This window comes from Coccomyxa subellipsoidea (genome assembly GCF_000258705.1).
Source record: "Coccomyxa subellipsoidea C-169, whole genome shotgun sequence".
NCBI lineage: Eukaryota > Viridiplantae > Chlorophyta > Trebouxiophyceae > Coccomyxaceae > Coccomyxa > Coccomyxa subellipsoidea.
This window is the reverse complement of record NW_005178025.1, coordinates 255142-282856: the sequence shown is the minus strand read 5'-3', so window position 1 is coordinate 282856 and position 27715 is coordinate 255142. Positions and strand designations below refer to the sequence as shown.

At 52.3% G+C, this 27715-nt stretch overlaps 6 protein-coding genes across 6 annotated transcripts; 4 read left to right on the top strand and 2 right to left on the bottom strand.

Annotated features, from left to right (window-relative positions):
• Positions 1-13: 13 nt before the first annotated feature.
• COCSUDRAFT_44436 (hypothetical protein) lies at positions 14-12125 on the top strand (the record flags this gene model as incomplete). The annotated part of the gene is made up of 17 exons (XM_005644058.1): positions 14-229; positions 347-475; positions 1763-1788; positions 2337-2376; positions 3100-3226; positions 3569-3771; positions 4095-4275; positions 4777-5356; positions 5643-5773; positions 6260-6395; positions 7080-7173; positions 8937-9206; positions 9606-9838; positions 10193-10429; positions 10843-10966; positions 11284-11389; positions 11968-12125. The coding sequence occupies 17 exons, from the start codon at positions 14-16 to the stop codon at positions 12123-12125; spliced, it is 2991 nt and encodes a 996-aa protein (XP_005644115.1).
• Positions 12126-13544: 1419 nt separating this feature from the next.
• COCSUDRAFT_44435 (hypothetical protein) lies at positions 13545-15584 on the bottom strand (the record flags this gene model as incomplete). The annotated part of the gene is made up of 5 exons (XM_005644057.1): positions 13545-13603; positions 13900-13972; positions 14428-14544; positions 15042-15106; positions 15479-15584. 5 exons carry the CDS (start codon positions 15582-15584, stop codon positions 13545-13547), a joined length of 420 nt encoding a protein of 139 aa, XP_005644114.1.
• A 1752-nt stretch (positions 15585-17336) lies between these two features.
• COCSUDRAFT_58317 (hypothetical protein) lies at positions 17337-17886 on the top strand (the record flags this gene model as incomplete). Its single annotated transcript, XM_005644056.1, has 2 exons — positions 17337-17524; positions 17826-17886. 2 exons carry the CDS (start codon positions 17337-17339, stop codon positions 17884-17886), a joined length of 249 nt encoding a protein of 82 aa, XP_005644113.1.
• A 517-nt stretch (positions 17887-18403) lies between these two features.
• Positions 18404-20102, top strand: COCSUDRAFT_34171 (hypothetical protein). The gene is made up of 2 exons (XM_005644055.1): positions 18404-18466; positions 19086-20102. The coding sequence occupies exon 2, from the start codon at positions 19679-19681 to the stop codon at positions 19940-19942; it is 264 nt and encodes an 87-aa protein (XP_005644112.1). The 5' UTR covers positions 18404-18466; positions 19086-19678; the 3' UTR covers positions 19943-20102.
• Positions 20103-20263: 161 nt separating this feature from the next.
• COCSUDRAFT_58315 (hypothetical protein) lies at positions 20264-23109 on the bottom strand (the record flags this gene model as incomplete). The annotated part of the gene is made up of 5 exons (XM_005644054.1): positions 20264-20481; positions 20730-20832; positions 21639-21880; positions 22424-22490; positions 23026-23109. 5 exons carry the CDS (start codon positions 23107-23109, stop codon positions 20264-20266), a joined length of 714 nt encoding a protein of 237 aa, XP_005644111.1.
• Positions 23069-27596, top strand: COCSUDRAFT_44434 (hypothetical protein; the record flags this gene model as incomplete). Its single annotated transcript, XM_005644053.1, has 14 exons — positions 23069-23129; positions 23680-23856; positions 23983-24110; positions 24192-24292; positions 24429-24647; positions 24848-25130; positions 25249-25458; positions 25586-25650; positions 25760-25893; positions 26010-26179; positions 26512-26574; positions 26679-26762; positions 26994-27133; positions 27419-27596. The coding sequence occupies 14 exons, from the start codon at positions 23069-23071 to the stop codon at positions 27594-27596; spliced, it is 2013 nt and encodes a 670-aa protein (XP_005644110.1).
• Between the last annotated feature and the right edge of the window lie 119 nt (positions 27597-27715).

Sequence of the window (27715 nt, the reverse complement as noted above, 5' to 3'; positions counted from 1 at the left end):
AGCAGCACAAGACATGGACCGCCAGCTGGCACATCGTGCAGCAGGGGCCGCAAACAAGGGAGGGTATGACTTTCATCAGCACTTGCACGGAGGCAGCAGGAGCTGTGCAGAGGAGCAGGGGGCCAAGTCAGGCGCTGGCTGCCGCGGGGTGACCAAGGCGCGTGGAAGGGGCAGGCAGCACCCACAGCGGGCAGAAGGCACACGCAGGGCAGGCGCACCATCGTCCAAGGTGCATGTTCCTGAATTTGCCTCACACTTTTCTGACTGCTCACGGACGCTCGCAGAACTGCATTCACAGATGGCGGCTGTCAGCATATCTTGACAGGGAGCATGTGAGCTGCTGCAGGTTCTGGTGCTGGGAGGAGACAGGCACAGCGAAAAGGACAACCCGCCAAAGAGGGCTAAGGCAGTCGTTAGCAGGCAGACAGCAGCAGCGATCAGGTTCAACCACTACAGCACAGGACATGGCTTCTGGGTGAGCAGCTCTGATTCCCACAGGTGCTCCTGCCATGGTGTTATAGATCACATATGTATGCCCGCGTTGCTGAAACAGATTCCTAGACAGCCAGAACCACATGCGGATACTCCTCTGCGGAAAGCTTCTGCTGCTATGTTTGCGCTTGAGTGATGAATGTGTGCTCTTCCAGAGCAGGACGTGAGCGCCTCCGATGCTGCTCTGCGAACTGGCTGCAGGAAACCGGCTGTTCAGAGCGGAAGAATTACACCGGCTGTGCACACCAAATCAAGGGCATGATTGTGAAGCCCACAACCGCTGCTATCATCACTCCTCTGAAGGGCTGGCTGTGCATGCATGCTGCAGGACAGTGGTATGTTGGGTCTAGATGGCGCGGAGAACATGGGAGCTGAGATGTGGGAGGGACTCGGCACTACAGCATGGAGTGGCTTGGGAGCTCCCTGACCACTGGTCAAGCATGCGTACTGATGAAAGATAGCATAACTTCTCAGACGAAGCGCCTTGCAAGTGCTTATGACAAGACGCATTGTATTCGAAAGGACACCTTTCAGAAGGTGGACATTAAAGCTGTACAACTGATGCATAAGGTGGCTGCTAGGCTCTGTGATATGCAGATCTCTAGAGTCCTGCTCATAGTGCTCTGCCTTCCTGCCTAACCAATTTAGCATCAGTCACTGTGGCATGAGAAGGCAACCAGTCTATGATGGTTTAGACACAGACAACCTGCAGCTGTCTATCTCGCCATTCTCCAGAGGTTCTGCTGTCCACCTATCACGTCTGTTGTCCTGAACAATCAACTTCCAAACGAAGGGAGATTGTCTTCCCATGCATCAATGAATTGCATGAATTCCTTGAAGTAGGCGGCCAGATTAGGCAGCTAGGCACGTCAGTATTCCTCCATAGGACTGTTTCCATAAGCGAAAACAGACAGGAAGTGAATGCCACCTCCAAGGATGCAGTGAGAGCAGAAGCAGCAGGTCTGCAGAATTCGTCCGAGATCAAATAGCTGTGGACTCTCAGAAAGAAGCGCAGGGGATCTGAAGTTCCGTGTTGACTTGGGACTGATGTGCAATGCGGCTAGAGATATGACAATGCAGTAGTGTTTGCAGAAATATATCCCTACTCCATAGCATTGCTGCACCCCTCAACGCTACATCAGCGGCCGTCGAGGTTTGCACAGACGCCAAGCCATGGCAGAGGCTGGACCCTTTCGATCATTTAGCGCTTGTTGAATGGGCACCGTTAATTGATATAATGGTTAAAATTACATTGGTTGTATGCCTGCAGGTACACTTTCGAGGCATTTGGCAAAGGTGTGAAAACCTTCATCGTGTTGCGGTGATCACCAGTTTCCTTTTGGAACCTCCGGCTCTGATGAGAAGTTGAAGGATGCTGGATCTCCACATAAAATTTTATTGATATCTTTTCACAGGTCCCAGCATTTTTTTGGACTCCGCTCGTACACTCCTGAAATTTGTAGAGGATATCTTAGGACGAGCACACAGAAGAGGAGGGGATGTTCATACTACACGGACTCGCCTTGTGCGCTTCACAACTGATGACAATAAGCTTTCAGAAGCTGAATTGGCTGCCCTGTGGTAGGTGCTGACTGCTGATGTGATGCACCAGAATGGGCAGTGACACTCCAGCGGTGACTTGTGCCCTTCCTTCTACCAAGGGAGCAGAGGATTCCAGAGTCGCTCTGCTGCTCTCTCTCAGCACAACCCCCTCCAACAAGCCATCTGATGCTCTTGCAGTGAGTATTCCAGCACTTCTCCGTGCCTGTGTGACTTCTGAGTGCTTCCATTTGGTTTCCTGAGTAGTAGAAAATTCACATGATGTTCTGTGATGGTGGATGCAGACCATGCAAGATCCTGCCACAGCAACCGCAGAGGAGTCAGGTCTAACAGCCGCTGCCAACAAGTTCTCATCAACAACTGAGCTGGACACATTAGCATGCGCAGACCAACATGCAGATTGTCAGCCTGCAGCAAGTGAAGATCCTCATCTAAACACCACCCAAGACACATCAGGTGAGATTTTACCTTCAACACAATACTGCCAGCAAATGTCCTCCACATTTCCATTCTCCATCGGAACGTGTGCAACTTTGCTGCAGAAAGCGTGAGCCTTCAGCAGACATATCACAGCATGCTTACTTGCCTGCTGAAGTGGACGAGCTTGCGAGATGCATGCCACTGCTTCTTGCAGGGCAGCACCTGACTGAAGCACCGCTGGAGCCAGCAGGGGCCATGGCTGATGTTTCCAATACAGATGACCCTGCAGCTGCGACGGAGGATACAGTTCTTGCAGTGGTGGGAGATGCAAATGCTGGAACAGAGCATACTGCTGCAGAGAATGCAAACAAGGATAATCTGCTGCCGCCCTCCATTGCCGAGGCAAGTTCTCATGCTATTGTTGGGGCATCTCGTTGAAGTTGAATCATGGTGTTTGCCTGCCATGCCTCTCTACGTGGCAGCACTTGTGTTTATTACAGTGCATTCAAGACATTGGAATGACGGTGAGCTGTCCTCCACCGTGCCTGCCTCTTGTATGCAAGCTGCAGGTGCATGCAACACTGTTGTCTGGTTGCATCCAAACTGTCAATTGTGACATGCATGCAGGACTTCCAGCCGGCTCCCCTCCAGCCAGCGATCATGGAGCTGCATGTGGAGGAGCCCCCACAGCAGCAAGACACACCTGCAGCCACGGGCACCAAGGAAGCAGCCACATGCTCTGACAAGGACACAGGTTCAGCTGACAAGTCCCTGTCAGCTGCTGTGAGCTCTCTGAGCGGGGTCTTGCAGGCTCTGATGCCTGCTGCAGCCCTGGTCCTGACCTCCCCTGCCACCTCACCATCCAAGAAGGCAGCCAGTGCAGTCAGCATGAGTGACAGAGATGACAAGACGGCAGAGGCCGGTCAGAGTCCAGGCAGCAAAGGTGACATCTTAGGGCCGGTGCAGTTGAGCATCACTGCAATGGAGGATGCAGTGTGTGAGGGGGAAGACACACTGGCTGAGGGGAAGCAGCCAGCCATGGTGGGTGCGGCTGCAAAGTATGAGCAAGGGAAGCCTGCAATCACTGTGGGCGCAGCACAAACTGATCGGCAGGCAGCAGACATCAAGGCACCAGAAAGCAGCGCACCAGGCAAAGTGGCCATCCCTGTCAGCACTGGAGAAGCCAAGGATTCAGTCACAAGCGCGCAGAGGCAGCAAGCAGTTGCGGGTGAGGAGCGGCATATGAGAGTGGACATGCAGACCAACTGGGCGGAGGAGAGTGTGCTGCTGACAATGCATGTGCGCAACCTCATCCCACCTGGCTTTCATGGATCAGATTGTCTGATAGACAGACGCAGCATCCTCATGCATGACAATTGTCACATCATGCATGCCACTTGTCATTTGCTCTATAGTCATGCATGCGGTGTCTCACTTGCTGTGTTCACTCTTGCATGCAATGCAGCACCTGTCCATGGAACCAATATGGTACATGCAGCAACATATTGCAAGGCCTTTTGGTGCAAATAGGACCGAGCCATAAATCAACTGTCCTGAAGCACTGCGTGTCTCGGTTATTGCTGACATCTTGAATATCCCTTGCATTTGGGCAATTCATGCAGGTGGGCAAGCTGTGCTACATGCGCAAGACACTGCTGGACATGCGAAGGCATGTCCGCAGCGGCTGCCTGCCAAACTGGACCGCAACACAGGAGGACGAGGACTTCTTGCTGAGGGCCAGCGAGCTGCTGCCGCCTGCCAAAGAGAGCCCAGAGAGGCTGAGCAACGGCCCCCGGATCGGTGGTGCCCCGCCAGCGATCTTTCTTGCATGGATACTCACCAAGTTTTTGCAGTTGCTTGTAGCACATTGACATGATCATGTGACACGCATGTGCTTGCACATGATGTCGTGGTCAAGTGACATCGTCATATTAGTCCATTTTACAGATGCCCACAACGGCCCCCGGAATGTGAAGCCCCTTGCATGATATACCGTATTCAAAGATATTACTTCCACTTGCTCATGATGCAGCATATTGGCATGATCATATGTGACACATGCATATGCACATGACGTCATTGTCAGGTGACATCGTCAAATACACCCTATGACAGATGCCCGCAATCTTGTTAGTGACTCTGGTATTGGTCATTGTTGCATGTATGTTCACTGAAGAAGAAATACCAGATCTTATTACCCCACGGATGTCCAAAGACAACCCGAAAGGATCAGTACAGCAGCAAAATGCCGAGGTCATATTCATCATGCCCTTCTCTTTTCCTGAGCTTTGCCTTTGTCAGCAGGTAACTCAGCAATGATGCAGAATGAGCGCGGCTCCACCTGGCGCCCGCAGCAGCCGCCGCTGCCGCAGCCCTTGCAGCAAATATCGTCACCCTACCTAGCGCCTGCACGGCAGAATGCTATGACTAACGGCTACCCTGGACCCCCACACCGGCTCATGAGGCAGCCAATTGTGAGACCCCCAGGCCAGCCTCAACTGGAGCCAGAGTGGAAGGCTGCTCCGAACGTCGCGCTGCCCGGCAAGAAGAGCACGGTGTCCGGCCAGTCTAGCAGCTCAACCACTGCCAGCACAGCGGCTCCCAGCGCTTCACAGCCCGGCAACAGGAGGATAGTGTCTGGCCAGTCCAGCTGGTCAGGCGCTGACAGCACAGAGAGCAGCGCCAGCGCCGACTATGTCATGCCCAAGCGCCCGCAGCCGACCCTCTTCAGGAGCGGCGAGGAGGAAGCTGACAGCAAAGCTGCCGGGAAGCTGCAGAAGACATGGGCGGAAGGTTCGGTGCAGCCGCGCCACGCGCCGCCCAGATTCCTGGAGCCGGATTTCCGCCAAGAAAAGCCCGATGCGCGCTCCAAGCATCCTCCCGGGTCCGCCACCTCAATGCATGCTAGCTTGCCTCTGTTCGATGATGTTGCATATCTCTATCTTCATTTGGCGCAACTACCCATAGGCCCTTGACTGCATTGATGACTGCTGATGTGGGCCCAAGGATCAGATTTGTGTCTGGTAGCTAAGAACAAGGATGGGGTGCGCAGGCAGCTACATTTCTGCTTTGTCTCTAGGCCATTACTGCAAGAGTGTAACGGAGTGTAGTGTAGTGTGGTGTAAGAATTGCATTAGGAGGGCTGATTTAATTCATGTGCATGCACGCAGGGATGAGGAGGGCGCTGACTGGACCATCCCAGCCATCAGCAGGCCAGAGGCAGAGGGGCCGCACAACATCATGGAGGATCTGCTTCCCAAGGCAGCCAAGCCAGTTCTGCTACACAAGGCGACCCAGACATGTGAGCAGCTGCAGAAGGCACTATCACCACCACAGAAACCTGCTACCAAGAAACCAGACGTGCCTCCAGGCTTCCCTGTACCTCAGGCCAGCAAGCGTGCGTTCCCTCCCACCCACCCACCTGCAAGGTCTCAACATTACAGACACCATATATATGCCATGTTGCCACTTGCGCAGTGTGACACATGCAATGATGCAACGGTGTGCGTATGCAATGAGAGCCATGCCCGTTGTGCAGAACTTGTGCTTGGCATATGGGCAGAAATGCTTGTCTTGATAGCTCGTTTGCTTCGTGCCTGCCCTCCTCATTTGTGCATGCATGCACAGCTTTTGACAGGTTAAGAATAAATGACGGTGCAACTTTACTGAAGGCCAAATGATAACATATTGTCCTGGGATCATTGAGCTTGGCCTCCAGCAAGAAGCCTCAAGGGAAGCTAAGGAATGTTCAGGTCGACTGAGACTGTCCCGCTCTCGTATCATGCAGATTCCAGGCGCGAAGAGTCAGGAGGGAACTCCCCCGAGACGGACAGCAGCGGCTCATCCAAGGATTCTGTCGGCACCACTCTGCGCGTGGACGCGCCTGTCTTCGTCAGCGCTGCAGCACAGAAGGCTCCTGCCAGGTGGCGCCCTTTGAAATCTTGGTGCAATGCAAAAGTGTACTAGGCTGCAGGATTTTGTAGACCCACCAGATCTGGCTGCAGACGCCCTGCGTTTATGCCCTATGGCCTTCTCCTTACTTAATTATTTGACTTCCTTGTCTTGTCTTACTGTCTTGTCGAGCCTTTTGGGTCCAGTCTGTTCGGACCACTCAGCTGGCGCTGCATGCCTCTGTGCATTCAACAACTGGCAGTTGCTCACGAGGCATCCAGAGGACTCTTGTTCCCTTAATGTGGCTCTCAAGGATTTGCAGAAATAGGGGGTGTGTGCATTGAGGTTGCCGATCTGTAATACTAGTTTGATGTAGACATGAACACGCTTCCTGTGTGTGAGATGTGCTAGAGCAAGGCTCAGGTGCAGACCCTTCATCATGCCGTGCTTGGCTCTTGTTGTGTTTCCCACTGAGTGCAATGCATGTGTGGCAGTATTCAATTAGAGGCTGCATTAGAGGTTGTATGAGAGGCAGGGTTTCTTTTGAGGGGAACCCTGGCGTCCTGAAGCCAATGTGGCTCTCAATAAATAAATAGGGCATTTGTGGCCCACCTTTGTAGCTTCAAAACTTTTGACATCGAACATGTTTGTAGCCACATTGGCTTCCAGCCTAAGTCCTTACGAGAAACACTGATGAGAGGCTGCATGCATTCCAGGGCGACCCTTCGCCACGAGGCACCGGAGTTTGTGAGCACTACTCTGCAGGAGCTGCCCGCACACAACAAGCTGCCCTCAGCTGTCGTGCATCAGGTGAGAAACCACCTCCTTTACCTATTTTTATCAACAATGCTCAAGTGCCAAGAGCGGACCCATGGACCGAGCCAGGATTGCCAAAATAGCAGATCCCTGTCTCTAATGGCATGGACTGATTAGGCCCCGGCTGGCTTAAGATACTGAGCACTGTGCCCACGGTTGACTCTTGCTTGGAGCGAGCCAGGACTGTCAAAATAGCAGATCCCTGTCTCTGAAGGCATGGATTGATTGGGCCCCGGCTGGCTAAGGATACTGAGCACTGTGACCACGATTGGGTCTTGCTTGGATCTGGCGTGCCCAACAAGGGATAAAGATTTGGCAACCTTCACCTACGGCATGTCTGCTGACGCGCCTTGCCTCTGGCAGGAACAGCATATTGTATTTTTGTTACTCTCAGGTGAGAGATGACCTTGATGCTATCGGGCATGCATGTGGCGGGAGGTGCAAGAATCGAGAAGACTCCAGAGCAATAATCAGGTGTTGCTTGACGTACCTACTCCTTGAGGACTGCGAAACTTGTAGTAAAAATGTAGAAGTTTGAATTATGTTTGGGTGCCAGGGTGTGAATTTGCCAAGGAAGCCTGCTGCTCTGGTAAGCACGCTGCGCTTGGAGGCGCCCCCTTTCATAATTGCAGCGCAGGAGGTCACCAGCAGCCGAGTCAACATCACCATTGCCTCTCCGAATCCACCCCCCGGTAGGCAGCAGTCCATTCTTGGGGGCTCTTAAACATAGGATGAGAGCCATTTCCTCTTTACATGAGACCAGAAACTGTTTGGGCTTTCCTGTTTTTCCATGGATCTGCTGTACTTGAACTGTTGACTCCTGTATCTTGCTCTGGACCTGTCATACGGGTGTAATAGTGGCTTTTCGGGAAATAGGGCCCGGTCTCTTGGTCGAGAATGGCGACCGTCTGGAGCCAATCTTCATATAGGCTTGCTGAAAAGTGCTGTGGGTACTGTATACCACTGCTTTTGCTGATTTTATTACTTATTGTACGCTTTCCAGTCTATGGGAAACAGGTTTGTCGCACAGCGCTTCTACGACAGCCACCCCAAACTTCTTTATATGATCACAGGATTTCAGTAATGCCAAAAAATTACGGGATGCAAACACATGAGAAAAATGATCTGAGGGCAGTGACAGACTTCTTACAAGACCAATGAGCATCACATGGCTCCCGAAAGGTATCTAGAATCTCAATACAACAATAATAGTTATTAATCAGCTGCTATATTTGGATCTGGCGAATCCATCAAGGGGTAGGATTTTGGCAGCCTTTAACAGCAGCTTGTCTGCAGGAGGTACATTGCCTTTTGGCAGGAAAAGCGTGTATAATAGTAATAATAATATTTCTGCGCAGGACCGGCCAAGGCAGCAAGGAGCAAATTTGCACATCTGCCACTGCACCTGCAGCTCCTCTGTGGGCACGCCCAATCACTGGAGTCTGGCACAGGGGCAAAAAAGACTGACAGCAGGTGCGGGATTCACTCAGATTGCACCGTCGCAAGGAACTCCAAGCAATGTGTTCAATGCAGACGGCATCCCTTCCATGCAATAATGTTCGTGCTGATCATGCTCCAACTTCTAGCTTCTTCAGCCGAAATGGGCATTGTTGGGCGATGCAGAAAAGACGCCTTCTTGGCTCCAAGATTGAAGGATTAGGGCAATTTCATGCACACTTGCTCTTGCCTGCTTGGGCAAAGGATGTGTGCGCATGATCCTCATTGAGGCAGTGAGTTTTGCGACTCATGGCTTGCAGGGGGCAGCGGCAGCTGCAGCAGAGGGGCCCCTGATTGCCGCCAAATATCAAGACATCATGTATCAGACTGCAGCACAGACTCCCATCCAGGAGCAGGCCAGCTCAGCAGCTCCAATCCCCGCCCTTCCCACACTGCAGCCCATTCGCACAGCGGATGCCGCCATAAAAACCTCGGTCTGGACTGCGTGGCAGCCAAAGGAGAAAGAGTCCCCGCGCTCAGAATCCGACAGCGCTGCGCACACCAGCTTTGCAGACGTGGTCAAGAAGCAGGTGTGATATAACATGCTGTCCCTGATGAAATGGTTATTGCGCCTTAGTCAGATGATCTTTAGAAAGGTATTGCTCAGGCAACACAATGCAAGAGGGGTTCTTTGCAAGTGCAATGGAACGCCCTGTTGAGAGCTTCCCGAACGCGCGTTCCAAAACAAGTTTGAGCCCTCATAATTCATCAGATAGAAACGAAATTGTCAGGAGGCTCTAGTTTTCTGACTAATGATTAGGGGCAGTACAGGTATACCTGCTTTGCAAATGCATGCCCAAATCTTGGTGGCTGATATATTCTGTGTGGAGCACAGACACATCAGTGAGGCTCAAGATGCTCTAATTGAAGCAGAACTTAGACAGCTTAGTCATAAGCATGAGTCATCAAAAGCGGACGCTTTGTCACAGGCGGCAGCGGCAGCCAAGGTGAGCCGCTTCAAGCCGGGCCGGCCCGCGGACCTCGGCCCGCTCTTCCTGGCAGTCAGCAAGCCCAAGGCCCCAGAGGGAACGCCTGATGACAGTACTCAAGGCCATCTGTACTGCCAGCAGAAGTCATCAGAAGCCGCTGCTGTCCCCAATGGCCTGCTGCCAGCTGTGCAGCCGCCTCCAGCCAGCACCCTGCAGCCGACAGTCAACCAGAGGTAAAAAAGTCCCCTGCCGCCTGTCACCTCTGCATGTCTGACAATGAGTTGTTGCCTAATTGTTGTCAGGTGTGCAAGTCAGAGTCACTGAGCTGCAGCAGTGGTGACGCTGACTGGCTGGCGTGCTTGTGCACACGGGGAGCATTCTTTTTTTTCACAGTTATTGGGTTTTTGGTGACGTTGCACTAAATGCTGCTGTTTATACACACACCAGCCTTCACTGAGCGAGGCACAGGCAAGCGAAGGGTAACGAAGCATGCTTTCAACTCTTGTTAGCGTACTGTGACCGGAGGGCGGTTGCATCTTCCTTGACATTACTAAGGATCCCACAAAATGCAGCGTTTCTGGGTGCAGCGCCAATGCACCGCCAGCAGGAGCCTGGGCCCACAAGCTGCCGACGCTGTACGACCTGTCAATTTCCCAGCATCCCAGGGCCGCCAATCCGCAGCAGCCGCCGCTCGCGCCGCCGGTGGTGGTGCAGCCGGCAGCTAATATGGAACGCCCTCCTCCCATGCCTGCCCCAAGCCGGCTCTTTGCCAGCGCTGTGGCCGCCAGCAGCTACCGCCGGCCCTCGGCTTCCGAGCCCAAGAAGTGCGCCCTACACAGAAACTACACACATGCACTCGAGAAGACAACTCTTCGGGATGGTTCCAATTTGCCAACAGTTTTGTTGAACAATCTTGCGCCATTTGGCACCTGTGCCAACTGATATACTGTCCAGCTTGCTGGCTTGCATCTGGCGCAGACAAACCTGCATCAGAGCAATTTGGTCCAGCGACAAGGGACGATTCATTCATCACATGAAAATGAGCAAGAGACAGGAGCATCCATGGCTTGCATGCATTTTCTTGATATCTGAAGGCGTTCAGAATTGCTACGATGACGATAGCTTGGACATCATAAAAATCTTTCAGATTGCCTTGCAATGCGGCAGTGGCCTCACAAAAGCAGAAGCACTTGCAAGTCGTCATTGATCAAAAAGAAATCCCATGTTGCGCGTGCAGGATCCCGGTACAGCCAGAGATGCCTGTGGCGCGCAGGGAGGCCCCGGCAGCCGAGGCGAAGCCGAGCAAGAAGGTTCGCTGGTGGGAGACCGACACCGGCGCAGCGACTGTGGTCCAGATGCAGGTGCGGTGCTTTTATCCCTTCCCCCTGCCAGCACGAGTTTGAGCCAAAGTGGGGGCTGTGCATATTTTACTTGCTGAAGTGTGCACATCTGGCACAAATTGAGGCCATCTGCAAGCTTTGACATATCATGTACTCACCCGCTGCTTCTGCCGGGAGACGAGGTGCATTTGCCTGCGGCTTGGTGGACTCGCATGCATGGACTCCGCTTGCAAGCAAGAACAGTCACCTGTGGGCACACTTCTCCAATAATGGGCACACTTTTCAAAATATTGCAAATCCTGTGGGAACTATGCTGTAACATGAGAATGCTGCGGCAGGAAGTGTACGGCGGCGAGCGGCGCGCAGACAACACGATGGCCGTCAGCCGCGAACTGGACGACTTTGACCGCCTCGGCCTGCTGGCCCCCACTCAGATGCCCATCGGTGCGCATACAATCAATCCCCCCTGGATCAAAATAAGTAAAGATGACAAACTTGCGTGATTTCAGCTTTTTAGCCGAACCGATCTCAGCGCAGAAGCCCATGGGTGCAAACATGCATCACTTCCCCTGGCTTCCATGAGTGAAGATGGCAAATATTATCGATTTTAGCTTTCTAGCCGAGCCAGTCACAGCATAGATGCCCATGGGTATGCGCGCGACTGCTGCCGAGCTGGTCTGCACATGCACAAATGACAGGAGAGATACATGTCCGGTTGCTTAGCCACCTACGAGGTTTTTCTGTCATTTGGCCACCCTTGTTAGGCGGTTCTAGAACATGCAGGAAGAAAGACAACGGCCACCCTTGTTCAAGCATGACGCAACATGACGCGGCATGCCGCTTTACTGATGCAAGTTAACACAAAGCTGCTGCTGCTCCGCCAGCTTGCGCAATCAACACTCTCAGGACAAGCGAGCAGTGATTGATGAACTTGACTGGAGCACTGCAGCACATGGGGAGGGAGCTGCACGCTGCAGCAGAAATGGTGCTGAACCGAGCTGAGCCTCGTGTGGTGCTGGCAGGCTCTGCCAAGCTGAAGCAGAAGAGGCCGGCGCACAAGCCGGTGCCGGCGCAGACCGCAGCATACCCAAAGCTGCGCCCGGCGCCACATGGCATGCATGTGCAAGTGCCTGCCGGCGAGGAATTCAGCGATGCAAACCCCTTCACTGCGCTGCAGTGACTGAAGCTGATCGCCTCAAATAGCAGATCTTCGTGTCGGTTTCTGGGCGCTTGCCAGTGCTGACTCATCGTTACATACCGCTCACCAGATTCTTCCGGCAGATGAGTCAAGAAATTACACAAACCCCTTCACTGCGCTGCAGTGACTGAAGCCGATCATCTTGCTGAGCAGAGCCTTGAGTGGCTCGAGCGTAGTCAGCTTTCGGGCAGGTGCATGCTGAGTCACGGTGACACAAACCTGGGGGATTCAGTGATGCACACTGCGCTGCAGTGACTGAAGCTGATTGTCCCAGAGTGCAGAGCCTTGAGTGGCCCAAGCTTAGTCAGCCAATCAGATTTTTGGCCCAGTAATCTTGAAAAGCAGAGCATAAAGACACTCGTGTATAGTGAACTTTTGGGCACTTGCATGCTGAGTCATCACTATTACATGCAGCTCACCAGATTTGTCTGGCAGCTGATTTCATCAGCTGACGCAAAAACCCCTTCACTGCGCTGCAGTGACTGAGGCAAATGGTCCGAAAGAGCAGAGCCTTGAGTGGCTCGAGTCAATATCAGTCAATATCTTGAGAGCAGAGCCTTGAGTGGCTCAAGGTCACTCAGCTTCTGGACAGTCGCCAGTGCTGAGTCAGCATCACATACCGCTTGCTAATTTTGCCTGGCAGCTGATCTCTCTGCCAATGAGAGCCATGCACATTGACTAGAAGTACATGCTGATGGTTTCAGGGGAAAAGTTAGGGAGTTCATAACACTCATCAAGGGGTAGTCATCAAGGGGTTAGTCAAGTCATTGCTTTCGAAGCTTTGCTCAAGTGTATGCATGAAGCAGTCTGCTTTGTGCTTGCGGGTCTGACAGCTATAGAGGTATCATTCTGGGTGTACATTAACTGATCGGATCTTAAAAGAGGCACTTCTCAGTCATTACACGATAGTCTGTGTTCTTGCTAGGCATGCTAGGAGCTTCAGCTTTGTATGTAACGCAAAAGTCCACGCTGAAAGCAGCAAGTCACAGATTGTTCTTGTCCATACATACGGGTGCTTTGAGCCTGCCACTGTGGGCACCATAAGAATTCCCCCGCATTCCAATCTCTCCAACGCGCAGTGCCATTCAATTGTCTTGTTCTTGTCTTTTTGTCAGGGATATATTTTACATCTCTGCACACGCACTTTCTGCACGCGCCGTGTGCTGTCGTTCAAAGAATCTGAAAACGCATGTCACGGCCTCTTAAACTGACACTTGGGCCAGAACTGCACTCTGAGCAGGAAGAATGCTCAATATTCCGACTGGGCCAAAGTCAGGTCTGTCTCCTTCTGCCAAAAGGCTCCTTCCCAGCAGGAAACTTTTTTTTACTTCCATTCTGTGTTCTGGCGGGCATGGTGAGGCAGCTGCGGGGGAGGTGTCTTGCATGCATGCAAGCAGGCGCTCACTTGCAGGTGTCAACAATGCCAGCATTGTTGCAGGAGAGCTGCGTGGCTTTCACGACTGCGCAATCACAACAAGTGCTCAGCAGCGCCTGCTCACGGCTGAACATCCCGGTCTTTGAGTCGCCTGCTGTTTGTCCCGGAAGGCCGTGGTGCAGATTTGTCGAACACACTTGCGCCGGTGAATTACTTGGGCAAGCACAGCATTAGACAATTGCACGGGCTGATCTATGACTCGTTACTGGATGTGGGAAGTTCTGTGCAGCCCTAGGGCTTGCAGCACAAATATGATGAAGTCATTTTAGGATGGCATTTCGTCAGGAATCAGTCATCACAGAGAATGGGTCAAAAACTTACGGGTCTTGAGGCTGGCGGGGTTGATGTTCTGGCCCTGCACGATGGTCAGCACCTGGGGATCACAGCGGCACCCCTGCCACCAGTTGACCGTTTCTCAACCAGATCCAAGGGGAGTATAATGTGGAACATCATACTACCCTTGCCAGATGCCATTATCTTGAGGGTGTATTTGTTTTAACTCGGTGATTGCAAGAGCGCAACTTATGCCAATAAAGAGCGCACTCCTTGCCAGGATTTGCAAGGTCACTGCGCTTGTTCCAATAGAACACTGCGAGCTGCATAGAGCAGGCATTCCAAGCCTCCGTGGAGGAATGCTTTCTAGGTCAATCACTCATCTAAGCAGCCAGAATCCCACGACTTTGAGCAATGATACAGGTGTTGCTTGACGAACCCATTCTTCAAGACAGGTAAGGAAGTGTCAGAAATTTATCAAAGCCCACGCAAGCATCCCTGCCATGCATGCTGCAATCGGTTGCAAATGACCACAATAAAGGGTGACTCAGGGTGACTGACTGCCGGGTGACTCACCCCGGTGATAAAGTTGCCGGCGGTGGCGCAGCACTTGGCGTCTGGCAGAGGCTGGCCGGCCAATTGAGCCTTGATCTGGTCGTCCGTGGCGTCCGCTGGAATGTTCTGGCCCAGAGACTGCACCAGCACAGCATGCCTGTCAATCATCATCTATCATATTAAGCCCCAGCTGGCGGGGGGCGTTATAATCACTGAGCACCGTGCCCACGGCTCATTGAGTCCAGCAAGGGGTGATATTTTGGTAACCTCTACCTGCAGCTCATCTGCAGACACACCTTGCCTCATGCAGGAACAGCATCTAATATATAATAAAATGTAACCTAATATCAAATACATTTCCTGCCTGGGGCGTCTGCAGGGAAGCTGCAGACCTGCAAATTACTTACGACTTGGCCCACAACTTCCCCAAACAAAGCATGATTGACAGCAATGCATGGCTTGCAAAAAGGACTCCGACTGATGAGCGTCAGGCAGCAATTTATTGCGCGCCACCGCATGCTTGCCGAAGCGCAGCTGCTCTGGTGCAGCTTGTTTTGGGCGAGAGCATGAGACGGTCACATGGGCAAGTGTGTTGGGCATCGAAGGGTGTTCTCTCTTGTAGAGGGGAGGCTCACAGTGATGGACGCGATCTGTGCACTGCAGTCAGCAGCCAGGCTTGTTAGGCGAGTCACGCAGTCCGCTGGACACACACAACAGTGACGGGTCAGACACAGTGAGCCAGACTTCATGCATCATTTGCCTGAGCAGGCAGCACTCAAACGGCAACAGTTGGGTGAGTCACAGAGACTAAGGTTACACGCCACAAATGACCAAGCACGCTGCAAGTGCAAGCGCGCCCTCATGCTGGCTCCAAATTTCTGCAGACAAGCTGCAGTTGAAGGCTGCCACAATCCTACCCCTCGTTGGACTCGCCAGATCCAAGCAAGACCCAATCAACCGTGGGCACAGTGCCCACTATTTTTACCGCCCCCCGCCAGCCGGGGCCCGAACAACAAGAAAAGCTAATAGAGAAGGGCACGCAAAAGCTTGTCAGGAGGTTGTGCATGCGAACCTGCCGGTGCCTGCACCAAGTGGCGGCGGCTGTCGGCGGCCAATGCGCCAAGCAGCATGGCTGTGCAGAGCACGAGGGACAGCATGCCGGTGTGGAAGAACTTCATTGCTGCAGCGTAGAGTCCTGCAGCAATGCAGGGTGCATGATAAAATGGCGGCAAATTGCCTCGGAGATTTCTTGTATGTTGCATAGCATAGAAACCGGGAGGCAGCCCCTTCTCCCCGCTTTGTGCTTGCACTGCCCTGCATTCCTGCAATCACTCTTAGCTTTGGCTGTGAGCTTTATTATTATTATTACACGCTTTTCCTGCTTAAGGCAAGGTGCGTCTGCAGACAAGCTGCATGTAAAGGCTGCCAAATTCCTACCCCTTGTTGGACTCACCAGATCCAAGCAAGGAGCAATCAACCGTGGGCACAGTGCTCAGTATTTGTACCGCCCCCGCCAGCCGGGGCCAGTGTGAGCTTTATAAAGCTTTATAAACAAGTCATAGGTGTGAAGAAGACAAGAGCTTCATTGCTGCACGACAGTCAGTCAGACAAAATACATTGAACTCAGGGCTGATGCGATGCCTGACTGGGAATCTCAGAGTCAGCTCCTAGCATGACAGCCAAACACTCGGAAAAGAATTGGCAGGCCTTCACATGCAGCATCAGACCAGCTGGCAAGGGTGTGGCAGATTTAGTGTAAAGAAGTCGCCTCTTTTTTTGGCAAATAGCTCTTGAGGTGCTCTCGAGCAGTTGAAATCCTTGAAAAGGGAGTTCAAATTCCAACAGATATTCGAAGCTGTGTACAAGAATGCCGAGACAGCTGTACGAGCAACTGCGCTCTGACTAAAGAAAGGATCTGCTTCGCACGACTAGCGTCTACTGCAGAACTGGTTGATCCTCCCTGTTCCTTTTACGCCTGGGCATAGTATTGTCTTGATCTGGCGTCTCCTAGACAATACCCGTCGAAGTACAAGTATTTGACACACCGACATCTGTGCGACACCTTTCTTCTTATTAATCATGCCACATGCCAGCAAAAGCACCAGACCAAGCACAAAGGTGCCGATCGATCTGATGCTCATTCGCTACAACTAGCTTTCGCAAGGGCTGAGCACCTCTCAGAAACCGGCCGAGCGATGTGGAGGACGTGGCCTTCGTACGATATCAAGCGTAGGTGCTGGCGCTTGACGAATTGAAGACAGCTGAACAGAAAAACTCAAATTATATGAATGGAATCGTTTGCAGGAATGATGCGCTGATCGATTGAAAGGGTGTGAGGGCAGAATTGACAGAAATCCATTGCACCCTTTCTATCCTTGGACGTAATCTTGGTTTTCTTGGACTTGCCATGCAATGACGTGTACGGGTGTGGGGCGTCTGCACATCTCAACACACCAATTGCTCATCGTACCGTAACATTTCTGGTGGCACCGTATAAGAGATGGATGCAAGGGTCTTTCTCTGTGTGCTCCTTGCGTGCGCTCTAATTGCCAGTCCGGCGCACTGTGCTGATGAACGGGTAATCAAGCCATTCGCTGCGATTGGCCTTTGTGTCCCCTTCAACGTCAGGATTGAGCATCCAGCCAATGGCCAAGATTATAAGGTGATAATTGACGCGGACCCCTCTGTGATATCGGCTGTGAACACGACCTGGTCGCCGGGCCTGGAGGGATTCAGTCAAATGCCCCAACCCGGGGCCCTAGGTATACCCGCAAATTCATCGTTCTTCAAGTCGGATGGGCCAGTGCAACTCACCATCAGAATTCCACCGAAGGTAACGCACTGTGCTAATTGATTGCCTCTTTCCTATCTCGTTGGAGTTTCCCATTGCTGGCGCATCGAGTATTGTCTGAGCAGCATTGTCTTTACTGATGCAGAAGCTGGAGACCCTCGACGTCACACAGGGGACCCAGGTGTCTCTTGCAACCGGTTTCCAGATCGCAGACGCTCCCGGCGTCTTCTTTGTGCCGTCAGGCGCGCTCCTCCTTGCACCCAACGTCACAGTGCGCGGACCCCTCACATTCGAGGCAGACGGTTCCAGCATCGAGTTTCCTTTCAAGTAAGTCTGCAGCCCATGTCGTCCCTTTCTCTTCACTGCTGCCTGCCGGCCGATGCTCGAAACCCCTGCATGCCAGGGCGACTCCTGTTGCATGCAAAAACACCTTCGCTTACCTGATCTGTACAGAGGAGCAATTGGGTTGAGTTGATGTGCAACTTCCTTCTCTCCTTGGGTTTCGTGCCTGCTCTCTGGCAGACCCAAGCAGCATCCTTCAGACCTCTGTATGGCGAAATAAAGTTCAGCCATGCATTGAAGACATCCGAGTCATGAATTCAAACAGATTTTCTCCGGTGCGGATCAGGCGAGGCGGCCGCATTGTGTGGACGAACGGCGACGCATCAAATACAGCACTGAGGGCATGAGCTTAGAAGGGCCAGTGACAGCGGTGATCAATTCTACTACAGCAGAGCCTGGCAACCAGAGCTTCAGCCTGCAGCCTTCTGTCAGCTCACATTATGAGAACCTCACTATCAGCTATGCGAATGTCACAATAGCAGGTGCGCAGATCCATGTCCAACATGATGTCTAAAGTCACCGCTTCTTTGTATATATGTATATGCCTTGCATCTGTCTTCTCTTAAGATCCCTCTGCCCATATTCTGCACCTCTCACATCCCTAGAGAAAGATCACCTGAGCGCATTGCTGGCACTCAAACAATGTCCTGCTATGCATGTGGTTCTATTCAGAATCCTTCGACCCTCACTGAAGAGGTGGCCACGATGGCACGGAGTTTTCAGGACAATATATCATAGGTTTATTACTGTGGTGGGTTTGCTGGTCCAGGGTTCACTCGTTTATACAATGTTTTTGCATGGGGTTGTCTTGGGCTGTTGTCTCAGCGCTGTATGTGCCCTTGTGCAGTGGACTATGGCCGGATTGGAGACGTGCCTCAAGCATCCCTGCGAGACACATACTACCCTGAACTCCCCTGTGCAGTACAGGTGAGACCTGCCTGAAGCTGGCCTTTCCCAGTCTCTTCTCAGACAGCTTGCTGCTCACTTGGGGGCGATTCAAATGAGACCTCTAGAGGGATCTGGTCTTAGTCACGGCCAGTGCCTTCGTGAAGAAAGATAGCTGGCCGAATTGCCCAGATGCTCGTGTCTATATCACTGCCGTTGCTCTTCTGTTTCTAATTAGACGGTCAAGAACCATTATTATTATTATTATTATTATTAATATTATCATTATTATCTTAGACATTTCGAGATGTTTCTGAGAAAGGTTTTGCACTCGAAATATTCTCAGAACATGCTTGGGCACTAGGAACTCAGAAATTTCAATTAGAATCTTCTTAGAGATTCTTGCGATCGATTTCTTTGAAAAATGCTAATCTATTTCCGACCCTTCTTAGAAATAGTAAGTTGGCATGAAGCCTTGGAACCAAAGGTTGCGAAAGGTATGTCCTGCAGACAAGCTGCAGTTAAATGCTGCCACAATCCTAACCGGTTACCCTTGTTGGACTCAACAGATTGAAGTAAGACGCAATCCACCGTGGGCATGGTGCTCAATAGTCACAACAATACAAGAATGTGAGCCACAATCCTTGTCTGTGGTATGCAGTGCCCAATCAGGATCATCTCATGCAGTTATGGCGGGGAGGGATGCAAATACCCAACAGCAGCCGAGAATGCCAACCCGGCAGACTACATCCCTGCAAACGAAATCCCCGTCTCTTGGCAACCTGCCCCCAAGGCATCTCCAACTTCATCTGCTACAGCGATGCCACAAACCAGACCTGCGTTGCTGCTTATTAGCACTTTGGATGCTTCAATCTCAGCCCCTTGCCGGCTGGGAACCGGTACACTAGTGAGCAGCACGCCCACGCTTGACTTGAACTTGCTTGGATCTGGCATGTTTTACAAGGGCTACAGCACCCGCATGTAGTAGTATTGACAGGCAGCTTGTCTAGAGATGCTTTTGCCTCTGGAAGAGACATCTTTCAGATTACTCTATGAAGGAGGTTTTATATAAGTACAAGGGGCAAAGGACCCCTGTAGGAGGGCATGTGATTGTATAGGAACGCTTCAAAATAGGTAGGAGAGAGCAGGAGTGTCTGGCTTACCGGGCAGCTTTGCACGCGCCGGTGAGTTGCCGAGTCCCTGAGGGCCAGCAGGCTTTCTCTTGCTCTGTAAAAATACAGTGTACAGCCTTACATGCCCGCATTTTGCCAGGCGCCCATTGGTGCCCATGGTCTGCAGATGATACTGCTGGTCAAGTTTGTGAGTACTGCTTTTATTTTGCAACTTGCAACTCAATGCTGCAGAGCTGCCTCCACATTTGCTGCCTTCTGGATGTTGAAGTTCAGTGAATTGAAGAAATGTTGTATCAAAAGGTTGAAGTTTTCTGGTCTTCCTGCAAGGGTCACTGACATGGCATGTGGAGTTGCCTCTATCTTGATATTAAGACAGGCCTGGTGATGGTGTTCATCTGGATTTCAATTGTGGCTGATGTGGCGGTTGCATTGCTTTGAGATTAGAAATGTAGTCCCTGACTTTGTGAACACATTGATCATCAGTGGAGGGGCATGATCCCTTCCTTCTGTCAGACAACTACACAGATGTAACGTGCCATTGCATATGATCAGGGCTCGTCACATACAGTGGTTGGCAGGGTGCAAAAAGTTGCATCGGCACGGTTGCACCCCAGGCCATTTGCCTGCCTGCAGTCCTGCCTCTCCCAGCAAATGCCCTGCCACATCAGCAGAGACAACCTGCTGCTGCAGTCTGGCCTGTCTCATATCATGCCCCAGGGAAGAGTCCTATCTGGCTGCTGGCGCTGGCGGCAGGCCCCGATAACACTCTCTGCTGCACCGCCAGAGCGCGCGCGGCCCACCACAGCCACGGCAGCGGCCGCTGCAGCTGCCCATTGTGCCTGATGGGCCCGCCGCCGCTGCCCGGCGCCAGAAGCTGCCCGGCAGCTGCGCCGGAAGCTTCTCCATCGCTTGCGACGGCGGAGGCTGCACCGCCTCCCTCTTTGGACTCCAGCCATGCATGCAAAGAGTCAGATCTTGCATCAAATTGAATCTCGCCCAAACCAGTTGCAACAGCTGCAGATCTGCAGACCAATCTTTACAAAAAGTTCTCAAGAGTCTCAAGTGTCTCAGAATGCGTAATCGTAGGCGCAGGGATGTGACAATCACCTTAATGTGCAGACCTCCTGCGTGCATACTTGACTTATCACACTGAAAGGGGCTGCAGCACTCACCGAACGGAGGCAGGAGCAGGGTCCTGGCAAGCAGAAGATACTGCGGCACCCTCAAGCGGCCAACCACATCCTCTCCCTTGCACTCAGCTGAGTCACCACCCACCTGTCACCTCCGCACCAGAGCAGCCCAAGCACTCAGCGTGCTATTCAACACATCCTGCATGCCAGAGCCAGATGTGATTCAGTCCGGTGTCAGGAATTGGCCTTCTGAGAGGGGTGTGTGGTGTGCAGTTTGCACCTGGTGAGACAGTCTATGTTCCTAGAGGTTGCTGCTCAGCTGGCGCCTCATGCCTCAGGTGGCCCCGCTCGCAAGGTCTCTGATACTCTTCATTATCGGCTTGCAGCACAAACACACGATTATCCTGGCATCTCAGAGGGTGCCAACAGGAAAATTCCTACAGAGGACGTTTCAACAAAAAAAAATTTGCACCCCACAGACTCGTAGCCTTACTTTCTGAAACAATTTGGTGCCGACAAATCTGCTTCTGCATGCGCTCGTCCCAGCTGGTGAATGACTTAAGTGGCCTAACATAGGGGTAATTGCTGTACTAGTACAATTAGTGTAATAAATCACCCCTAGCCTAATAAGATTGGCACATGCTTGGGGTGTCGAAGCAAAGAACCCAACACTCTGGCGCCTTTCAGCGGATGCTTGTGGTCGGCCTCAAATTGCCCATGCCACTTATACAAGAGCCGAAGGAGAAGTATAGAAAGGTTTCGCAGTGTCACAGCCAATTGGTTGCATCTCTTTGGTAGGGAGAAAAGTGAGGATGCGTGCCTGGGGTCCATGCTGTGCGGGTATTGCACGCCAAAAAGCACTGGCACTGCAATACTTCTGCCTGCGTTGAGAAGAGAAACCCCATGAACACTATGTTTGCACGCCGTTGCGCCGGGTCCGTTCCGGCTGACAGTGGTCGCCGCCACTTGCCGACTGGGACCTCCGAGAACCCATGGCCACTGCTGCTGCCCGGTGTCCCACCGGCTCCCACCAAGCCCCATGCTATGCCACGCCGCCATTGCTAGCCACCCGGCCGCTCCCAGCCGCTCCCGCGACCGCCTAGTCGCTGAGCTGGTGCCACCTGGCGCGCTGGCTGCGCCGGGAATGCGGCGCTGGGACGCTGCTGCTTCCCAAGCTGACGTCAGTCGGCTGGCTGCACCGCAAAGGTTGCAGCCTTGAGAATTATGCCACTTGGAGGCCAATGTTTAATGCTCATGAGGCCCTCCAGAAGCTCTGGCGGCAGCGGGGGGACTGCTGCGTTTGTTGCTGTTCTTCTTCCTGCTCGTGTCACTGCTGCTGCTGCTGCTGCCGCTGCCGCACTGTTCTTCTGTTGGCAATGGCCTGGCTTGCCATTGGTGCCAAGATTCTGTCTATGCTTTATGAGCGGGTCAGCGTCCAGCAGGTGTACCCCTGCTCCTGGGCCTTCTCCATAGACGTGCCTCAGTAATGGAGTTCTTAACTAACATTATGCAGGGCACATTTTTTGCCCAGCAGTCTGCAGCTTTATCACAGCGTTCGCCAAGAAGAAGCGCAAATGTCAAAGAGACTTCAGGTTACACATCATTGCCCAGCAGTCTGCAGGTGTAGAGCGTTTGTAGAACTGACCGCTTGATGACCAACAACTTCACTGGGATGAGGCGTGACTGTCAAATGAAGTTCAGGTTAGGCATCCATACGACAGTGGGAGCTGGAGCACCTAATGACAGGCCACATGCGCCCCAGCCCCAGGGCATAAACACCGCTATGCCCAGATTGAAGGCCTGCTGCGGTAGGAAGCCAACGCAACGCATATCACCTCCAGGCCGTCCTTAAGGAGTTCGTGGCATGGTTGGCAGTCGCAAACAGCCGCTCCCCCAGCGCAAAGAGGGAGCTTGCTGCATCTGGTGTTTAAAGGAAGCACACGACCACATTGGCAGCAAGCAGGCGATTCGGGTGTATCATCGCGACACTGGTGAATGCGTAGGGATCAAGAGAGCGTCAAGAAGCACCCGTTGAGCTCTTCACCTGTGAAATATCAATTGAACGAAATCGAGGCCACTTGCTGGCATATGGACTCGAACTTTCACGAAGAACATGCGCAATATGAAAATGTGCAAACTGCTGGAACATCCAGCCTGAGAATAGTGAGTGAGAAGCAGTCTTTCAGATTCCCTCAGCAAGACTGTTTCGGGTATTCGTATGACGTAGCTCGTGAAAAGAAAGCAAGGTGATTTCAAGACAAGGAGTTGTGAGGTTCTGCGAATTTTAAGGCGATTTCAATTTTTCTCTAGAATTGATTGGTAGCTGCGCAGGTGCCACCAGCTTCCAGCTGGGCAGCCTTCCCTTGAGGGCAGCTGCCCACATGGGCAGCTGCGCCTGCGCTGGGCAGCTGTGGGCACTCATCCTGCTCCTGCTCCAAGCTTGTAGGCTTCAACACTCAGCGTCTGAGTAGCGTTCGTTCATCTGAATCCGTTTCTCTGAAATCGGGTGCAATCACCGTTGTGCATGTATGCCTGAGGCGTTGTAGTTTTGTGAGAAGATGTGGGGGCTTTGCACTCCCCACAGGACGCTGTGGCCGAGAGTGGTCCACTTTCCAAGCCTTCAAAGGTCACGTAACATCCAAGGACTGCGCAAGGTCTGTGTTTCGATCTCTGACCAAGGAGGATGGGTTGTAGCGTTCAGTATATGCAAAGTTTTCTCCGCAGGGCAAGGCCAGCTGGCTAAGTTTGTATTGTTGTGAATACAGTACGCCACGACTAAGGGAAATTACTCAAGGAGCAGATGCTGGTCTGCCAGCCCAGACGCAGTAATCACATGCAGCGCCATACCCTTGGACCCGCAACAGTCGCCGGTATGGGCTGTGGTGTCCTAATATATCACACTTGACTCCTGTAAGATGATGCTAGAGTCTCCTTAAGGCCCGGCTCAAAACGATATTTGGGCTCTTGAAACAGGAAAAGAGTTCTCCAGCAGCTTGTGTTGACAACTTGCAAAGCCTCATCGATGAGGGAGGTGCATACCTGGCCGAGGATGCAGCAGTCACAGCAGTGATTGTAACCCGCCAGGATGAGCACTTTGTTGTGAAACGCGCAAAAAGCAGCGAGACATGTGAGAACGAGGCAATCATCCTAGAGCACCTGGCTGAGCAAGGTACTTCTCGTGGTGTCCATCCTGTCATGTCGGTGCTATCCAATATGTTCAAGCAATCACTCTCATCGTTTCTTTATTCAGCCTGCAGGCAGCCAAGGCACCTGTTAAGGGGATTGTTGCATGCAGGTGCCATGGGCGTGCCTCGCTGCCTAGGTACCAGCACATTCCAGCGCGCGAAAGAAAATGAGATGCATGTCATCGTACTCACCTATTTGGGCAAACAACTGCCGTTGGATGAGCTAAAGAAACCCGAGGTAATGCATTGATGACTCAGGTTTTGCTGCCATGGCCTGGTGAACACATGGCACTACATGAGTGTATCATTTGTCACGCAGGTTCGCAAACAGCTTGCGGATGTTTTGACTGAGGTACACTGTTGCGGCGTCGTGAACGGAGACCTGAAACCATCACACATCAGGGTTGATGACAAGGGCAGGTGAATTCCTCATCTTTCTTGGATTGGGAATTCTGTGCGGTCTGCTGTGAATTTCCAATGCTTTGCATGTGGTTTCCATTCTTCTATCTGCCAATGCTGACATCACCCATGGCTGTATTCCTGTACGCTTGCACAGGGTCTCAATTGCTGACTGGGATTTGGGAGCGTTCCGCACGAAGACAGGGGGGACAAAGGTGCACGAATGGGTAAAGAAGGGCTTTCAAAAGGACATCTACCTCAAGCAGCTGCCGCATGAGCACTTTTGGGGCGTATTTGAGGGCACACCCACTTGGGCCGCACCCTCCACGCACCTGGGATATGGACCTTCCGTCGCTGGAGATTTTGGCAGCTTTGGGTGCGCGCAGGTCAAATGCATGTACATTTTGTTGTTGCCTGCACCTCTGGTACCTCGATGCAAACTCACAGGCGGTGTTGTACAGAGTGAGCATTGCAACAGCCATGTAGAACCCCCTTGGTAGGGGACCAAGCAAGTTTATGAGCAGAGAGTACATCCACGCATGGCAAAATGAGCTGATATTTCCCGTATTCTTGCAGGCTGATATGCGCAGCAGCCATCTCTGGCAAGGCTCCTTGGAGTGAGCCTTTGGTCAAACGCCGGCTGAATCAACAGATCGACCATGCTGTCCTGTCAGTGCTGCTGACTTTGGGACTGCCAGCAGTGATCCAGGCGAAGGTCCATGTCAGCCCCTCCGGCTGCGACGGCGGCATTGTGTGGGCCGATTTCTGGGCGCATCAAAGGGCTCTGGCAGTGCATGCCCAAAGCGGCGTGACGGAGGAGCAAGCAGCCGTTGCCTTTGCACAGTACATCTGTGGAATGGTGCGCCCCATGATTCTGTAAAGCTTTCATTTTTTGCCATGGGAATTATTTCAAGCGCAACTTGACACAGGGCAGGGTGGCAAGGGGCTCAAAGAATAGAGACATGTTGCATGTGCAGGGGACCTCGCAGGTCGGAGCTGCTCATGTTGCCAAAGTGAAGCGCAGCTATTATGGCCTCCATGGACAACAGATCAAGGGGACCGCGGAGGAGACAGCGTCTGGATCATCTGATCTTGGCATTGATGAAGCTGTAGGGGAGGAGGCAGATCTGCTGTTGAAGAAGGAGTTGAGCTTGGCGCTCGACATTGACATCCCCGAGAAGGCTCAGGTATGTGGCTTTCTTGTTGCTGCAGCTGTTCACAGTTGTACAAGAGGCTCAGCCTTGTGCACTCATTTCTTCACAGGAGTTCAAATTCAGGTGTGCCTCTAAGATCATGTTTGCCTTGGCTCGACAGGATCACAAATTCAAATTGCAAGAAGAAATGGCCTTGGGGGCTTTGAGGCGCTCTGATGACAAAGGGTGCGTGAGATTGGACAGTCTGCTGATGTCCTGCCTGATGTTCATGGTTTCGAATGCCTTTCAATACCTTAAGATTGCCATGAGGGTCAGTGTGTGCATTTGTTGGCAGGGACATCACTGTCGCACCAGACATCTTCTTTCCTGTGAAAGGGATATCGAGGGTGTCTATCGAGGACATGCTCATGGGCGGGGACTTGAACTTTGAACCAGTGAGTCTTGGTGCCCGGGTGCAAGTGGATACCGGTGCGTATTGAACATGCCCTCCTTCTCCCCAGACATGTCAATGATTGCGTGTGAGTCTGCTGCGAGCTGCTTACCAAAAATCTTCACTCATGAAGTATGATCATACGTGGGGCCAGGCGCTCTGAAAGCAAGCGAGCACCCAGGGGAGATTGAGCTGACCCAGCTGATTGGGGAAGTGGTCGTGACAAAGAATCCACTAAGCGTCTTGAATAAGATTGGGCAGCTGGAAGTGGCGCTCTATGCTGCGGGGGCGAAAGCGGACCCCGCCCAGCGGCATCCCCTGGATGTAAGTGCAAAGTGTCCCTGTTAAACAATGTCTTCCCAATGACCTTACATGTCCATTGCTTGTTGGTAGATTTGTCGAGTTGAGGCGTGTTGAGCGTCACGCCAGGTACTTCACCTTCGAGCCATGGCGCTTGTCTTGTACCCCGCGCCGGTCACCTTGACTAAACGGCTGTCAGCAGATCGCTGGGCGCGATTCCCTCGCTGCTTCGTGATGGCAATCGTGGGCAACCTGGTATGATTCCATGTGCATGTCATTCCTGAACCGTTCACATCTTTGTTCTCCATGGAACATGCATAGGGACTGTTTTGCAAGCTTGTGACTGCATTGTGCAGGCATTCGTCCGCTCTGAGTCCGAGCGAGCTAAGCTCCTGTTTGCAAGAAAGGAGACATCATTGGTAAGTCCATGCAACATGCCAGTCCATCGTCTGCTGCACTGGTGCGTTCAGTTGGGTTGGCCATTATATGTTAAATATTGAGTTGAGCCTGATGTTTGTCGCAGGCCTTCAACACAGTTGCCGGGGATATGGCGAGGCTGGAAGATAAAGTGGATGCATTGGTCAGCATTGTACAGGGTCTTGCGCAGGTAATGTGCGCTTTGAAGCCATGAAGATACATGTGCTGTGGTCTATGGCGGAGTTGCTGCTTGCCTATCCGGTGATGCTTTGAGAGGGATGCCAGGGGGGGCTAGGAAGTACTTGACCTCGTCCATGTCAAACTGCAATCCACAGCTTTGAAGACATGCACCTGTCGAGATGTTGCACATGCTTGTCCGTGTTCACATGTCTCAACATGGTATCCGACTGTTATTATGCAGGATTTCCAGGATATGCGGGGCACAACCACCGGAGCGCAATCATCTCCACCCGCGCCTGCTCCTGCAACAGCGCCCTCAGCACCTTCGCCAGTGCCCTCTGCCACTCCATCCGCTCTGCCATCTGGCAGTCCCTCCCACAGGTGTGTGTTGGGAACAAGTCATTCCTTGGAAAGATCCTGAGGAGCCTCACCCAACTGAAACAGACTCCAAAACTTGAAAAGATAAGGCAAGTGCCGATAAGTGGGGAGGAGGGGTGCATGCTTCTTCTAGATGTGAATGTGTGCCGAGTTGCTTGTGAGGACGGGCCTTGACCAAGAAAGCTCCAAGCTCCGCAGAGTGAGGTCTCCACTATTCTCTGTCTGAGGTCATTGCACATGCTTTATATGTGGCTGTGCTGTTGCTGATGGGAGCTGTTGTACATACAGATCTGGCAAGAAGCTCAGAAAGCCGAGACGCAGATCTGCATATGATATCTTCCGCCAGCAAAGGGGCCCTGCCATCCTGGATGAGCATGGCCCGGCACCATTTCCAGAGCGAGCCAAGATCCTTGGGAGGGCATGGAAGGCGCTATCAGATGCTGAGAAGAGGCGATATGAGGGATGACATGCTTGCAGATGTAATTGTAATGGTGTGTATATGTGTAAAACATGTGCTTCTCTTGTACAATGTGTATTTTTAAAGGTCGAAGAACGTATTGCTTCGGCATGTGCATGAAGACTAGC